This window comes from Gossypium hirsutum, chromosome A08, assembly GCF_007990345.1.
Source record: "Gossypium hirsutum isolate 1008001.06 chromosome A08, Gossypium_hirsutum_v2.1, whole genome shotgun sequence".
In the NCBI taxonomy this organism is placed as follows: domain Eukaryota; kingdom Viridiplantae; phylum Streptophyta; class Magnoliopsida; order Malvales; family Malvaceae; genus Gossypium; species Gossypium hirsutum.
This window is the reverse complement of record NC_053431.1, coordinates 107,125,345-107,142,251: the sequence shown is the minus strand read 5'-3', so window position 1 is coordinate 107,142,251 and position 16,907 is coordinate 107,125,345. Positions and strand designations below refer to the sequence as shown.

The following is a 16,907-nucleotide window of genomic DNA, read 5'->3' as shown; positions in this document are numbered from 1 at the left end:
AGAGTATTAAAGAATTATAAAACCCGTGGAATTCATCCAACACGACTGCCGCCATACAAGTTGCGATGATAAAGCCCAGTAGAAAGCCTTTATAAAAACGTTTCAAGTGCAATTGTCTTGAAACCCTATTGGTCAATGGTCCCTACACAAGGCTGTGCAATCAATCACTTTACTTACCGTGTAAGAACAGAAACCTACAGCTAAGTCCTACTTGTCCTTTTTAATCAACTAGATCAACGGACAATATTAGTTGCCACTTTATTGCATGCATCACCCATCATCAACATACACCCCTTTAATTAATTCATGTGTCTAATCCTTAACAAAAAGATTATCGAAAGTAATCAACAACTAGAAATATTTGTTAAATTCAAGGACTAATATGAATAAAAAATTATTTAAAGACCAAATTAAAAAAATATCATACCTGCCCTCTCCCCCAAATTGTGCTTACAAAACCGTGTTTCGCATACACTAAAATAAAAACAGGATAAGAACATTTGACTACAACTAATATGGTGGCCTATTGTTTTGCAACATGTTGCTGTTTTATGTTGAGCTGAAGCAACACCAACCTCTTGACTTTCCTTCTTTCTATAAATAAAACAAATTTCAAACAATCTTACCCAAACTCAAACGAAACCTTATCAACAAAACTAAACCCAAAAAACCTTCTCTTTTTGTTGTCTTCAATGGTACTCTTGGTACAAAGGCTTAGTAAATTATACCACAAGCTGGAAAATCACTACCACCACCACCACCACCACCAAGCAGAGGTTGATGCTTTGTCAGCCTCTCTACAGGCTTTTCGGTCTGATGTTTCGAATTGTGTGAATCAGTTGTTGCATCCAGAACCTGGTTCAGAAATCTTGTCTTTTTCATGGATTCAGCGATGTTTTGAGTTACTTCCTGTTATCAACAAGGCGTTTTTGAAGCTGGTTGGGGATATAGACTACCCCATGAGCTGCTGGGATGTTGCTTCCCTCGATGAGTATCTTAACTACGGCTTGCATTTACTGGAGCTTCTCAACTGTGTTACTTCTTCTCTTTCTCACTTGGCACAGGCTCGGCTTTCCTTTGCTCATGCTTTGAACCTTGTGGAGAGTTCACCTTCTACGGCGATTGAACATCTCAAAGCAATCCAGTCCCAAAGTTCAAGCAAGGACTTAAAGGAACTGGTGAGAAACAAGGAAGGTGGTGAGGGGAAATTGTCTTCTTGCAAGGAAAGGGTAGTCCATGAAGCTTTGATGGAGGTAAAGAGTGTTGGGTTATGGGTATTTGGGGTTGTTTTGGCTACCTTGTCTGGAGAGACCAAACCATACTTGGAGATCAAACAAGTGATTGTCAGGTTCAATTCTGCTTTGTTAATTGATGTAGATTCATGTGTTTTTAAGGTTATGGTGGAGAAAGGTGAGACATTAAAAGAGGTTAAGGAGCTGAACAGTGCAGCAAATTCCCTAGTATCAGCAATCCTTTCTGGTAAAACCAGTGTTGCAGCCATGGATTTCGGTGGAAAGTTAGGTGTTTTCGAGAAGGAGATGGATGCTTTAGAAAAGCAAGTGGATGCCCTGTTTTCGAGTGTATTGGCAGCCAGAAATGAACTGCTTAACGGTGTTCGGCAACGCAAGCAATAACATCAAATCCCCAGTTTCTTATGTAAATAGAAGAAAAAATATGCACATACAGATTTGTGTGACATTTTTTTTATATATTGTATCTTCAAAATTATTAATGGAAATAGAACAGTTTTTCTTGCTAAAGTCCGAAAATAGAACAAAATTTTCTGAGTCACCAAATGAAACCTGAACTGCAACCTCACTAATTCATGTTGGTAATGGGAAATTGCAATGGAAAGCAAAACTAGGACCATTTAGATACAAAAAGGAAAGCCTATTTGCGAATATCCTCGCTCTTTCACCTAAAGTGTATCCATTACCTGAAAAGAAACATCTATAACTTCACTGTGTTTACTTCTGTAATTTGGACAAATGGTTCTTTAAAAAACTACCAAACTAGAGTCACTTGTAGCATATCCATATCTTGGTTTTGTCATCCCCAATAGAGAGGCAAAGGGAACAGTATTAAGGAAAGAATCATATTGGCCCCTATTGGCTCTCTGAGTCATTGGAATGGCTTTCAGGTTTCTTTATCTTGTGATGATCACTAGGCAACCTGATATCAAAGAGAGACATTGTATGGGACTAAACAATACAGTAAAAGATTTGACTAAAATAGTATGATAAGGGCAATACTTTGATAATAGTATAACTCAGTTCTTATTGTTTCCCAAGTGTTCCGAAACGTAAGAAATACATACCCCAAATACAAGGTCGTGTCTGAATCTCCCTTTTCAAGGTTGCAAGCACAGGTCACATCTGGACCGCGAATGTTATGGCTCATCAGAGAATTCTTCCTTTCAACAGGATAGTACTCAAGATAGGATCGGACCAGGTGATCAGTTGATGGAAAGAAACCTCTTAGCTCCTCAAGCTGCATTGTTCGGCAAAAATAAAAATAGGTTCAGGTGACCATAATGAATGATTTCCAGGTTTGTAAAGGGAAATATAACTTGCCTGCCTGCGTAAAGTTTCATTCTCAAGCATCACCCGCTGCTCCTGGAAACAGAAATTCAATTGGACTAATAATTAACTTGAAGGTTTAGAAAAAAACAATCGTTTTTAAATGAATAGATATTAATCCACTTCATTGTCTAATACACAACAGGAAAGATGCATGGAACTGTAACTTTTAGCCATTCTCAGTGTGAGATATTTCACAAATGTAACTACTTTCCATAAACTTTTCATTTCCCACTTTCGTCCTGTCCTTCTGGTTCCAACCATTTCCATACTGCCATCCTTAATATTCTCACTTTAGAGTAACTTCAGGTGTTTATAGCCAATGTGTTACAAGTTTCATTAGACCTTGCCTCCTCCACACAAGTATAAACAAGCATTCTCCAAAAGTGATCAGGATCTGATTTTCTTTGAAAAATGAACTTATAATTGGAGATAACTTGAGCACCATCTTAATTGCTCAAAAATATGATTTTTTTTTAAACAAAACAAAGACATGAAAAGTTAACTCTCTCTCTATATATATAACAGGACATGCAGAGTGGGACCTGGCATACCTGTAATCTCGATCGCTCTAGTTGTTCCATGAGCAATTGTTCCTGAAATGGTAGGATTCCTATTAAGTCCTCTAAAGGTAACAGACTGTTTCTAGAAATGAGTGTCCAATTAACTTAATTGATCTGTTGAATTTGGAGAAAATGTCATACAACCTTCTTCTCCTTCACAGATGACAACCCTTCACTTAGCTGCTGCTCCAGGACCTCAAGCTCTTTCAAGCTCACGCTGGTCAAGTTCTTACCCAGCAGCTGTCTACAAAATCAGAAAAAAGAAACAATTATTTTAAGGAAAAGTAATATATCTGTATTGGAGAAAAATGTAACACTTAAAACAAAACAGATAATTAAGATAACATACAACTGTTTCATTTGCAGCTTTGCAACTTCATCCTTCAGATTATCCGCCTCCTTACAGACTTGTTTCTGCAAACAAGTGTACACTTGAAATCATCCATATGTATTCTTTCAGCATAAAACCATTGCAAGGAAAAAAAAATAAATGAAACAGAAACATATTTGGAAAAGAAAATTTAGTCAACTTATGTTTCAACTGGTAGTAACCACATACAGATGATGAAATTGAAATATGTTGTCTCAAGACCAAAGGAAACCGGATTTGTGTATGTAAAGCATAAAATGCAGATTACCTCCGCTTTATGTTCGACTAGAGCCATCTCGATAGAACCTTGCAAACACTTGTTGTATCTAGAAAATGTTTTCTTCATGCTGCACAAGGAACAAATGAATAAGACAATACCTTTTTCTCTACAATGAAGAAGTTAGTTGCATAGTCTTTATATTACAACATTCATCCCTCCCATTACATAAAGTTAGACTATGAGCCCAATCAACACACTGAAATAAACAATCCTTAAGAAAGCTGAGCACTTTCTAATCTCCTATAGCAGGGTGCCTCCCCTATCTCACTAATCTGCTATCCCTGGGGCTAACATGTAGACACACACATTGATTAACATGTGCTTGTCATCAAAGGCCAACACTTCAAAGATACCAAGTTTCTATTGAAATCTCAATGAGAAACTCAGCTGAGATATAAAAGGAATATAGCTTCTCATGATGTAGGTAGAAAAGCAAGCAAACAAACGAATGTTAAGAATTTTGAAAATATTCTATCCTTGCAATCCCAAACAAAACCTCACAGTAACAATAAATAAATTTAATGTGTCCCAGAAAAAAGTGAAATGTTTAAATTTACATGAACAATTGCAATCCAAACATGCAAAGCAACAATTAAGGAACAAAAGGTAAAATAAAAACACAATTCTACAAAAAGTTGTTTCTTCCTCAAACCCATTTTTTTCCCAGTTAAAAAGTTCATTGAACAGAATTTAGCCTTTTTTTCCCGGTTAAAACGTACTGTGGATCATCAAATATAACAATTTTGAAAAGGGCGAAGAATGGCAGGGCTGAAAATTTCATAACAAAATGACAGAAAATAACAGAAAGTCGAAAGTATCAGCAGAAACAAATTCAAACAAACATGCAGGAATTCAAACAAATCAAAATTCCCAAAACCCACTAAACTACACCATTCTGATTATCAAAAGTAATGAAAAATGTCATAAATAATAAAGGGTAAGCCTCAGTTATAATCCAACCAAAAAAAAAAAACAATTCATGCAATGATAAGAACATAAAAAAAATAAAAAAGAAAATTCATTTTTTAAATATATAAATGCATACCCAGAACTGGAAAACTCAAATAGCTTGCCAGTATTGGAGAAAATGATGACAGCAACCTCAGCATCACATAGAATAGCCAGTTCCTTAGCCTTCTTAAGCAACCCGGCACGCCTCTTGGAGAATGTAACTTGCCTGCTATTAGCATTCTCTATTCTCTTTATCTCTATTTTCCCCCTACCCATTTTTTTTTCTCTTCTCTGTTTCTTCTAGAAAAAAACAGAAAACAAGAGGCAAAAAAATTCAATTCAATGTTTGAGAGACAAAAGAAGAAAGACCAACAACTATTCGCCTTGAGTTTAAATTTTGCTTTTGATCATTAAAAAGAAAAAAAGGAATGCTAATTTTAGTGAAAAGAGAAGATTTAAAAAAAAACTGAAAAAGGAAAGGCGTTTTTTAGAGACTGGAAACGACAAGTTCTTGCATGGCGCTCTGTAATTCTATTTGGAGTGCCTCGCATGATTTCCCTTTGCCACATTTGGAGAGATTTTACATTTTTAGGTACTGGTGCTGGACCCCACCTTTGTATATACCACTTAGAAAGTATCAATTTTCCATTTATGTATAGTAGTTGATTTGGGAGTTTTAATGGTTGAATTTGAATCTTTGATTTTTGCTATATATATAGTAATGCTAAATCTTTGAGAAGGGGGGATTTTGGTTGCTATAAATTGCATCTTTGGATTTGCCATATCTGCTAAAATCTACCACTACATATATCTATCGGATTTTGGTAATATGTATGTACCAAATTTGGAGAAGAATCATAATGTTTTAAATTTTCCCTTTTTTGCCACTACTGCTACAATTTTACAACAATGCTTTTTTTAAGCTTTATTTCCCAAATTCCTTCTTTCTCTCCCTAAAATATTTTATATTTTTGGTTATTAGCAAGCATTATTATCCAAATCTAAATTCAATATCATTATTCATTTGATATTCAAATCTGAAAAAAATTAATTTTAAAATTCTCAATCATTTTTTCATGCATCCAACCCCACAAAAGTTCAAATTCAAAGGCAATAAAATTCTTTTTATATGTATAATCAAAATTTTAAACATTTTGTAACTATTGAATTCGGATGTTCAAATCAAAATTTACATCTATTACATCAATAAACAATGTAAATTCTGAATAATTGATATCCGAGTAACTATCGCATTTGAATATATATGCTATCCAAATTTGCAGAATATGAATCTACAAAAACAAATAATAATTTTTATAAATATCCGAATCCGCAATCTAAATGTAATTCCTATTAAAATTCATAAATAAATTGATTTGTTTATTTTAATATATAAAATAAATTGATTTATCCAACTGGATTCAATTAAAACCAATCTTAGTCGATTATAATTAAAAATTGATGAATTACTAAATAAAACTAATCAAACCCACCGATTTAACCAATTAATCACTGACCTCATTCTCCATATAAATGAAAATTTATCCCACAGTCGAATTTAAGTGTTTTAACAGCTAATAAGGAAGAAATCTCCCTGGTGGATAAAAGCAAGTAATAAACCTTTATTTGGACCTTTTGACAAAATGTGAGTTTGAGCTTTGTCCTTACCGTGCGAGTATTAATCCACTAAAAACATAATTATAAGCTGAATGTTTTGCATTTTATTTTTGTACAACAGCAGAATTAATATTTCAAACCACAAAAAAAAAATACAGAATTCCTTTTTTTGGGTTACAAACAATAGTTTTTTTCCCTACTAAAATGTCCTAAGTGGTAACAATAATTATACAAATGCTTATGAATCCAAATGTGATGTTGAAGCTTCTGAAAGCAGTATAAAATGCTACCTCAGCACTTCATTCATTTTACTCTTTTCACTATAAAATCTCAGATGTTAATGGATAGGTGGGTATGTTCCTTAGCTCTGTGTCATCCATCTTTTTGCAAACATATATGAAGTGAGAATCCGGGTCTTCCAAAACAAAGTCCGCAGGAAGTAATCCCTTTTCCGTGATTGGAATTGGCTCCAAGTACGACTTTGTCGATGAACAACCTCCAGGCCTCTTAAAATCCGGTCTGGCTGCAGATGAAACAAAAAGTGCGTTAAGAAAACAGTTTGAAACACGCTAAAACTAAGGTTCCTTCTTCCTTGTGACCAATGGACTTGCTGGTAAAGATGCAGAAATTACGTAACCTTTTGAATTTTTTATATGCAAACAATTAAATGAATGGAGCCAGTACACCTTTTTTTCTTACACATACAACATAGGATGTTAAGGATGATCATATGAGACAAAGAGTATCTTGGTTCTTTGGGGGGAAATGAACAAAGTTCGGTAATGTCCTAACTGACTTACCCTATCTGAATCTCCCCGATAGACATCACCATTGTGTTTGGCACCCCATTGCATGCAAGGGTAGGACAGCGTTGGTTTCTAGAAAGAACATCAGAATGTTTGGATTACAATGAAAAGACCTTTTATTTGGTCATCTTATTTAGATAGCTTCTTGGAAGAATCTCCGGCTTTAGAGTGTCTAGAAGTAATTGTGGGAAGAGCAGCAAAGGAGAAATGCTAGCACCATTTAACTTCCTAAACAAGTAACGTCCTCTGATCCGTGTTTCCTCAAATCAAGAAAGCCAGGCAAAGTGGGGATTCAAATTCCAACAAAAGAACAAGGCGGAGGGATAAAGCAAAGAGAGTACAAAATGGGCTTTAGGTGGTTCTATTAATGAATAGAGAAACATAATCCAATCGAGCAAAATCGTGCAAGATTAACATAGTCACAAAAGAAGGAAATCCTAACTAGCATTTGTAATTCCCAGTCCCACGACTAAAATATTTGCATAATTCCAGAATTTTTTTCAGAAGAAACAACAGTAATCTGAAACCATATGATATGAAAGATAGCCAAACATATAAATGAGAAGAAATAGAACTTACGTAGGTTGTACAAAAATATATTCCAACCATACGTTGGCCGGTTCAAATGAGGCATCCTTGCTGAAGGATCACCATAAGTTATCTGGTAAAGGCACATTTAATTACAAACATGTCATCCATTTTGAAGTTTCAGAGTAAAAAAAAGGGGAACATTGCTAGAATGGAGTTTTCAGATTTGGGAAATGGTTACCAGCATATAGGTCCCTCCAGGTTTGAGAAGTCTACCAAGAAGAAAACAAAAGGGCATTTAGCTAGCAATTCCAAAAATGAGTGCATTAACAATTGAGGCAACTCCTATTTGACAATACTATATGTCTCTAGGGAAAACAAACAACAGGTTCACATTACAAAATAAGGGATCTATGTAACAAAGACCATTAAGTTTAGAACCTGCTCACTTCGCCTAACATCCGAGAAGCACTTATTGGAGCATCGGTGCCACACTGAAACACATAAAAAGAAAAAACCTTTAGAGTTTATAAAGCAAACAAAAGAAACAGTTCAAGCATTTGAAAAACTTATCATACCATCAAAGAATCAAGAGTTCCTAAATCAAATTTCGAGCAGCTCATGAGTAGCGATTCAGAAACAACAAAAAAATTAAGTTGCATTAGCATTTGAAGCAGAAAGCCAGCAACTTTTGACAAACTAATGGAAACATGATGCCATACCTTTATCCATAACACTGTCAAAAGATTCATCTGGGAAAAAACTCATATCCCTGACATCCATTTGCATGTCTATTTAGGGTCCATCAAGGAAACCACAGAAACAGGTATAGCCAATGGAACACGATGCAAGAATCACCAAAAACAATAGTAAAATGTTGAGAGGCTTTCCCCGCATTCTCTCATGGTTAAAAAGAAGGATACATTTCAGCTGAGGAACAAACTCATATTTCCTTCCCATCATTTCAATAGCCACTGAGGAAATATCAATGTTCATAATGTCTTCATATCCATCCTTGACCATATCCTCCGACATAACTGCCAAAAAAAATAGAAGCATTTTTTCTCACAAAAGTGATCCCCTTGACATATATGAAAAATGCATTCTTTGATTTTCTTTTACGACATTTCCCAAACTTAGCATGCAAGCAAAACCCTAGATTTGAAGTTGCAAACCCATAGGCCTAAAAAACCAAATCCGTCAAAATTCAATATTTCATCCATTACCCTTTTTCCCACACTTGCTCAGCAAACACAATATCATGCAGTTAGTTAACTGAATCAGAAAACACCAACCAAGAATGACATTTAAAAGTAGTTATTTAGAAATGGTAATTAAAAAAAAAAGAGGGGGTGAGGAGAAAATTACGGGCATTTCCACAGCCGACCATGAGAACACGAGAGGAAGTAGGGACATAGCGACGAACAAAAGGGCGAAGAGAAGAGTAACGTTGGTACCAGTCAAAGGCACCACCAGCTTCTTGAATATAACGGGAGTCCCAATACAAGGCATCGCCATAGTTGTAGGTGTTGCAGCTTGAAACATCACGGAACATCTTCTTCTTCTTCTTCGTCGTCGTTTTATTTATTTATTTATTTATTTATTTTCCTGAGTTGTTTCCAGAACAGGGTTTTTTTAGAGGGGGAAGTGTGTGGGGGGGGGGGAGGGCGCGTTTGGTCAGGGAAACGGGATGGGAAGCAAGAAGAGGTAAAGAGTGTGGGAGCGTGTGGGTGGACGTGATTTGGGGGTTTGGTGGTGGGGTCAATGGGGGCACAAGGTGTGGTTTAGTTTTTGCTTTAACGGAGGCTTATGCCTCTAATCCCAAACATCATCTTACTCTTACAAGGAACCTCCCTTTTTTTTTTCTTTCTTTCTCCCGTCTTTTTCAAGGTCTTTAGATACGGAGGAATTGGTCAAATCATTAATTCTCTTTACGTAAATTATTTTAAAATTTATAAAATAAAAATTGTTTTAATCAATATTTTTCTATTTGTATAAATTTTCGAGTCAACTGCCTTGGTTCAAACAACCATGGTCCTTTTTCTCTGTTCACCAAATTTATTTTTGGATAAAAAAGTTAAAATATGTGTATTTTTTTATAATTTTGGAATTTAATTCTTATATTTTTTGTTTTTAAAAATTTAATTTCTTTATTTTTTAGATTTTAAATTTAAGTTTAACGAATTGTTTGACATCGTTAATTTTTTACTACCCATTTGGTGTCAATGTAACTAGGGTTGGCAATGAAAAATTTACCTTTAATCCTTTATAATTTTAAAAATTTTAAATTAATATATAATAAAAATGGTAAAATTTTACTTTTACTATCATAAAAATATACAATTTTATTCCGGCCCTCCTTAAAAAAATTTCTGGCTCCACCCCTGAATATAACTAAAAAAATTACATTGTATTGAACTTGATGTTAAAAAATAATTTTAACAATGTTAATAGTTGAATTTAAATTTTGAAAATTAAAAAATGAAAAGATTAAATTCCTATAAATAAAAATAAAAATAATAATTTTTAAATTTACATAAATATAAAGACTTATGACATATTTTAATCTACATTATCAATGCTTATTTAAAAAATATCATAATTTTATTACATATTAAAAGCATGAGTTTACCATTATTGTATTGAGGTAACTGTTGATAATGACTGATTAGCCGCTATATGCTTACATGACAATTTCATAAAAAAATTAAAAAATATAATTTCTAAAATAAGAAATATTTAAAATGTTAAATTATTAAAGTTTTGTTAAAATTTAAAAGAAATTATAAAAAATTCTAATAATTATTGAAATTAACAAAAAATTTTAAAATTTATAAACAACTCGATTATTTTTTCTCTTAATCATTAAATTGAATTAAGAATTCTATTACACGTGTATTTGCATGGAAATTACAGATTTAGAATAAATATGTGTCTTTAAAAAGAACACACAATAAACAATGAAATTTAAAGTTTAAAACTAATTAATCATAAAAACGCATGAAATATGTATAATATTAAAATAAAAGATAGATTAAATTATGAGTAAAACAAAAATTTAAACACATAAATACATCATATTAATAATATTAAATGTAGTATAATTTGTGCTGTCATCAATTTTTGAGTTAGTGTCGAGTTGACTTGTGATACTAACTCAATTAACAATTTTATTAACGTGTACAATAGATGGAGAAAATAAATTAAATATATTAAAAGAAAAATGTATAAAACACATCAAATAAAAGCTTTCATCGAGCATTAATTTAATTAGTGTGAATTTAAATTTTATCATATACATATTTTAATTTATTTTTATTAAGATAAAAAGATTAAAATGCTTTCAATTAATATAATTTAATTTAATTATAAAAAATATTTTCATAATTTTTCTAGCTAAATGAATAACCTAGATGAGGATAATGCCAACACAAACTAAAATTTGTCTATGTCAGTATCACAACGCACTTAAAGTAAAAATAGAGAGAAAGAGAGATGGTTTAGTTAAGGTTTTTTTTAGCGTATAGGTTTTTTATAATAGCTTTTTAATGAATCTTTAGCCATCATATCCGACTTCCCTTTTTATGCTAGGATAATATCATATATGATCCCTGAAAATGCATCAGATTTTCAATTTAGTCCATTCACTTCAGAATTATATTTAAAATTTTAGTTTCATCTTAATTTTTTTTAATGTAGTCCTCAAATTTAGAGTTATATTTAAAATTTGTTATTTTTTAATTAAAATTGTTAAAATATACTTTTTAAAAATTACAAATTAAAGTATTGAAATACAATTATTTATAAAATCTGAAAGTTTAAGAATTACTGATGAAAGAGGTAATTTTTTAAGAAGAATGTTATGATTCACTTTTGAATCTACAAAATGGATGGACTATATTGAAATTTTAATGAGCTTTCCAGGACTATTTATGATATTATTCCATCTTAAAAGTCATGTGAAAAGTGAAGTTGGCTTGTGGCGGTGCGGACTTCCCTATATGGGTGCGACTTTAAAGTTTAGTAAATAATTTCTTAAAACTAATATATATTAAAGAAATAAGCCTAATAGATTTTCTAATAAAAGCAATATTCATTTTTATTATTCTTACTTTTTAATGTGGTTTTCAATTTTTTTAAAGCTTTTTTTTTTACATCAAAGTCGATTAATGCTTATAAATTTAATAAAAAAATCTAAACCAATAAAAATAAACAAGTTAACAATTAATTCATATTTTTAATTATTTTAAACAACGTGAGCGAAAATAGATAGTCCAATTCAAGGGGCAAAAAATGAGATGATAATATTAGGGATCGACTCATATAAGCAACGAACAAGTAAAATAGAAAAGATCAAACATACAAATATTAACGTGGAAAATTCCTCTGAAGATGATAAAAATCATAAGCAAAGAAGACTTCAATTTTTCACTAAATGAGTAAACAAATGATAATACAATATGGAGAAAATAAACTTAAAATGTACTAAACATAAAAAAAAACCCCGAAAAAAGGTTCTAACTTGCTAACAAAATTCTCTCCATAATTACCACAAAAGCTCTCACCAAAACTCATCCGCAACTACATTTGTAACCTTTAAAGAAAAACTCTTACTAATTGGTGTGTCTAAATCAGGGTTGTAAAGGCCCTTTAAATAGGCTCAATACTAAGGGTTAAAATGACTAAAATAACCCTGAAGTAATCAGAGTCCAACTAGAAGAAGAAGTCATGTTAGCCCTTCTTTGATTGCTCGTTAATTCCCATCTAAGGTGTCTGCAACTTGTCCGATAAATGCAAGGCACACCCCACAAATCTCCACATTGACTTGAATTTTGTAGCATCTCAACCAAATCTAAATCATGCTCGAACTTGGAAACTAAAAGACTCTTAGACTTCAAATCAAAGTTGTATAATGCAATAAAGGATATTAATACCCGAACAGAAGAGAAAACATCAACTCTTTCCACCTGACTGTAACCTTCTACAACCAACCTTGCCTCAAACGCTCTGTAAACCGTTCGAGTCTTAAAGACCAAAAGGGGATGAGATTCTTCTCTAAATCAGACATATGCTTAACATCTGACAAGACTCCATCTTCAACTAGATTATATGTGGAGAACAACGAATCATCATCCTTGTACTCGGCCACATCAACTACCTCCGTACTTATCAGAAATTGCTAAAAACTAAAATTTGTGATCCCGTCAAACTTCTTGATATCCAAATTCGTTGTTGTGTCACTGAATGAGTAAATCTACGAAAGCCAAACCTGGCTTTAATACCAATTTGTTAGGGATCGACCCTTATAAACAACAAACACGTAACACCCTATACTCAGTCCAATCGCCTGACCCGAGCTATAAGGTATTACAACTATAAAACATTAACACTGTTCACTAACCAATCATAAATAACTAAATAAATCATTTCATAAATAAATTACAATCATTTTCATGCTAATCGATCATATCCAGATTGTAACACCCCAAACTCGGCCTAGACGCTATGGCCGAATCTGGAGATGTCACATAGAAGTGTGTACAGAATTTGCTAAAAATCATTTTTTCATTTAGAATTCGCCATTATCTTCCATTAAATCTAAAATCATGATTTTATTTCAGCCGTTAGTTTGCAAAATATTATACGTTGCAGAAGCTTTTAAAAACAGTTCGCTTCCTTTTAGGTATTTTGTTAAAACATGCATTTCCTTTAAAAACTCGAATTTTTACCTACTACTAGCAGTCATAATCATAAAAAAGTATAAAACCCAAATTTAATCCAAAATGAGTAGAGGCCATATTACATAAAAATTACCCAAAATAAAATTTAAAGCCATAGATAAGTACAAGATAAAGTCAATGGGTCGTGTGGCCACCATCGAGTCCTCTGCTGTACAAATCCATCTATGTCTGAGGATTAACTGTACGGGTAAAATAGAAAAGTGAGTTTACGAAAACTTAGTGTGATCCCCAGCATACAAATAGACAAACACAGTCTAGGCTTAAGCCATTTTTAGTACAGAATCAATCATGCAGTAGGGCATTGGCCCATTACAGTATCAATAATCAGTACAGTCACAGATATGCAATATTAGATCCTACCCAACTAGCCTCTACACTCTATCTCCGTCCAACCTTACACTCCATGTGGGGATATAATTAACCCACCCAACCCTATACTCCAAAAAGTACAGAATACGACACTACCAGTGGTTTGCAGCTGAGCTGCCAATATTAGGCTCGAAGCCATCAGTAAGTCTCAGCTGTGCTGCTAGTATATTAAGCTTAAAGCATTTCAGTACACTTCTTCCACATATATCATCCCATCCCCATGCAATGCAACATACATCATGGCATACTACCACATAGTGTCATACATATAATCAGTACGGTATTACAATCATGCTCAGTAAACAGTTATGCATACATCATTCAGTCAATTAGGGATTAAATCATTGCTTACCGACCCCACAAAGGTTCACAGTCGTCTCGGGTGACCCGTGCAACCTTAGCAAACAAATTAGTAAATTGGGCTCACACGCCCTAACGATCTACCCTTGTGGGCCCACACCCCCGTATAGCCCACAAGGCCCAATTTGGCCTTGGCCGTGTGGATCACACGGCTTGGCCCAGAATCCCACACGTCTGTGTGGCCCACATGGCCCAAATTGGTCGAGCCCATGTGTCACACACGGCCCACCTAGCCATCACACGGTCGTGTCATGCACACACGGCTTGGCTCGTCGACCACACACCCGTGTGGCGTAAACATAATGGTTTTTGGCTTTCACCAAAACCTTATTTTCTATGCTTCCGAGTATACATCTGGTTAGATTTCGACGCGTAATCACTTCCGAGCACTCCAGAACCTATAATCGACCAAACGAACCCCAAGGTAAGTGCTTGGAATGACATTAATTCGAATCAAAAGTGATAGACAACCCTCTTGAAATAACTAAAACTTTTACCTTAAGACAAGTTACTAAGATACAATTGTTACAACACCGATAAAACAACTCCAGCACCCTGTTCTTCTCCTAAACATAGCATATATTGTTAACTACCATAAACCAACATCACTAGGCCTCAATTCCAACCGAAGAAGAACGAAAAGATTACTTACCAGATGAAATTAACCACAACTGCAAAAACGATCGATCAAGTGAACCAACAGGAATGCACCAAATGAGGAACGAAAAAAAATGAAAAGGGAAGAAAGAAAGTTGGCGTCAGGAACTTGCAGAGGAAGAGAAAATAGAAATTTTTTAAAAATAGAATTCAGATAAACTATCAAAACTACCTAAATCCCCCAAAACACTCCCACTACCCCTCAAATTCCCTAACAACTGTCCACCACACTTCACTAAACAGAATTTCAACTTTACTTAAATACTTCCAGTCAACCGAGGCAAAAATAAATTCTATCGCTTACACAAAGACTTGAACACCAGACCTAAATCACACCAACACACATCTTAACCATCAGACCAGCAGACCCATTCTCATATATTCTTACTAGCAATTAAACTTAAGCCTACTAAGCCAGGTTAAGGCTTTACTTAGAAAAATACAAAAATTTTCTAGGACAAGGCTTGAACTTAGAACCTCACACACAAACCCAGAATACTTAATCACTGAAGCAAATATAGATTTATGTGTCACACATACGAAAATAAATATATGAGATTTTGGAGCATTACAACTCTACCCCCTAAAAGAAAATTTCGGCCTCAAAATTTATCTAATCAAAATAGGTGAGGGTATTGCTGACGCATCGTATCTTTAGGCTCCCACGTAACCTTCTCAGTGCTATGATTATGCCAGAGAACCTTAACCAGTAGAATCGACTTCCTCCTCAGAACTTTTACATTCCTATCCAATATCTGTACCGGCTCCTCCTCGAAGGTCAGGTCTGACCTAACCTCAATCTCCTCAACTGGAATAATATGTGATAGATCAGAACAGTAGCGCCTTAACATAGAGACGTGAAACACATCATGAATCCGATCCAACTCTAGGGGTAGCTCCAACTGGTAGGCAACTGGTCTCACTCGTTTCAGTATATGGTATGGCCCAATAAACCTAGGGCTCACCTTGCCCTTCCAACCAAATCTCAGTACCTTCTTTCATAGTGAGACCTTAAGAAACATAAAGTCTCCTACAAAATACTCGATCTCATATCGCTTTAAGTCTGTATACGACTTTTTCCTATCAGAAACCGCCTTTAGACAGTCCCTAATCAGTCGAACCTTATCATCAGTCTTGGAAACCAACTCAGGACCCAACACTTTTCGCTCACCCAATTCAGTCCAGCACAAAGGAGTACGACACTTACGACCATATAGAGCCTCATAAGGTGCCATCTGTATACTCGACTAGAAGTTGTTATTATAAGCAAACTTTGCAAGCGACAAGCACTCCTCCCAACTGCCATGGACATCAATTACACAGCTTTGTAACATATCCTTCAGTATCTGAAATACTGATGTACGTCAAATACGCTTTACATCCCTTACGAACCAACATTTCATCTCTTAATGCAGAAATCATATTCGACAAGTAGTTTTGACGTTCCCCGATTACAACTACCTTGTGTCCTCTTCAGTTCATAGTACAACCCGTTGAGTGGCATAATCTAAGCTCACTCGGTGGTGGTGCAGTACCAATACCCAGAGCTTGTATCTAATCAGACCTCTGTGGACACTCTCTAATACAGTGCTCTAATGAACCGCACTTCAAACAAGCCCCAGTTCTTTTCCAATACTCATCCAGATGGCATCTACCACAATCAATACATGATGATTGTCTAGTAGTAGAAACAGGAGCCCCAACTCTGCTCGGTCTATCAGCTCTGGCCTTTTTCTTAAGCCTCTGTACGGAACTCAAAGGCTCCAACACCCTCTTGTTCCTACCTCTATCTTTGTCGCAGTTTTGGCGTTCAACGCGCTTAACCTTCTTAGCAATCTTGGCATTCTCAACCAAGGCAGAAAAATCCCGCTCCCTCTGCGGAGCTAACAGAACCCTCAAATTAGCTTTGAGGCCATCCCCGAAGTGGACACACCGCTCATACTCAGTCGCCACCATACCTCGTGTATAGCGACTCAGTCGTAGAAATTCGGCCTCATACTCAGCCACAGATAGGTCCTCCTGAGTCAAATTCAGAAACTCCCTCCTACGAGAATCCACATAACTGGCTCCCATATATTTCCCCTGA

The 16,907-nt window shown here is 34.6% G+C and overlaps 3 protein-coding genes across 4 annotated transcripts; 1 reads left to right on the top strand and 2 right to left on the bottom strand.

Moving 5' to 3' along the window:
* Positions 1 to 692: 692 nt before the first annotated feature.
* LOC107929649 (UPF0496 protein 4) lies at positions 693 to 1,634 on the top strand. The gene has a single exon (XM_016861140.1). The coding sequence runs from the start codon at positions 693 to 695 to the stop codon at positions 1,632 to 1,634; it is 942 nt and encodes a 313-aa protein (XP_016716629.1).
* A 471-nt stretch (positions 1,635 to 2,105) lies between these two features.
* LOC107929682 (agamous-like MADS-box protein AGL15) lies at positions 2,106 to 5,019 on the bottom strand. Its single transcript, NM_001327305.1, is given in 8 exon segments — positions 2,106 to 2,172; positions 2,318 to 2,490; positions 2,574 to 2,615; positions 3,134 to 3,175; positions 3,287 to 3,386; positions 3,492 to 3,556; positions 3,781 to 3,859; positions 4,838 to 5,019. Coding segments are annotated over 8 exon segments (750 nt in total).
* A 1,425-nt stretch (positions 5,020 to 6,444) lies between these two features.
* LOC107929632 (EEF1A lysine methyltransferase 4) lies at positions 6,445 to 9,455 on the bottom strand. Of its 2 annotated transcripts, XM_016861129.2 has the most exons (9): positions 9,063 to 9,455; positions 8,618 to 8,731; positions 8,417 to 8,485; positions 8,273 to 8,292; positions 8,136 to 8,188; positions 7,936 to 7,966; positions 7,746 to 7,827; positions 7,161 to 7,238; positions 6,748 to 6,883 (listed from the first exon to the last, which is right to left on the bottom strand). In XM_016861129.2, the coding sequence occupies exons 1-8, from the start codon at positions 9,247 to 9,249 to the stop codon at positions 7,186 to 7,188; spliced, it is 609 nt and encodes a 202-aa protein (XP_016716618.1). In that variant the 5' UTR covers positions 9,250 to 9,455; the 3' UTR covers positions 6,748 to 6,883; positions 7,161 to 7,185. The 2 variants fall into 2 exon arrangements, with proteins under 2 accessions (XP_016716615.1, XP_016716618.1); XM_016861126.2 differs by lacking the exon at positions 7,161 to 7,238 and having other exon boundaries at positions 6,445 to 6,883.
* Between the last annotated feature and the right edge of the window lie 7,452 nt (positions 9,456 to 16,907).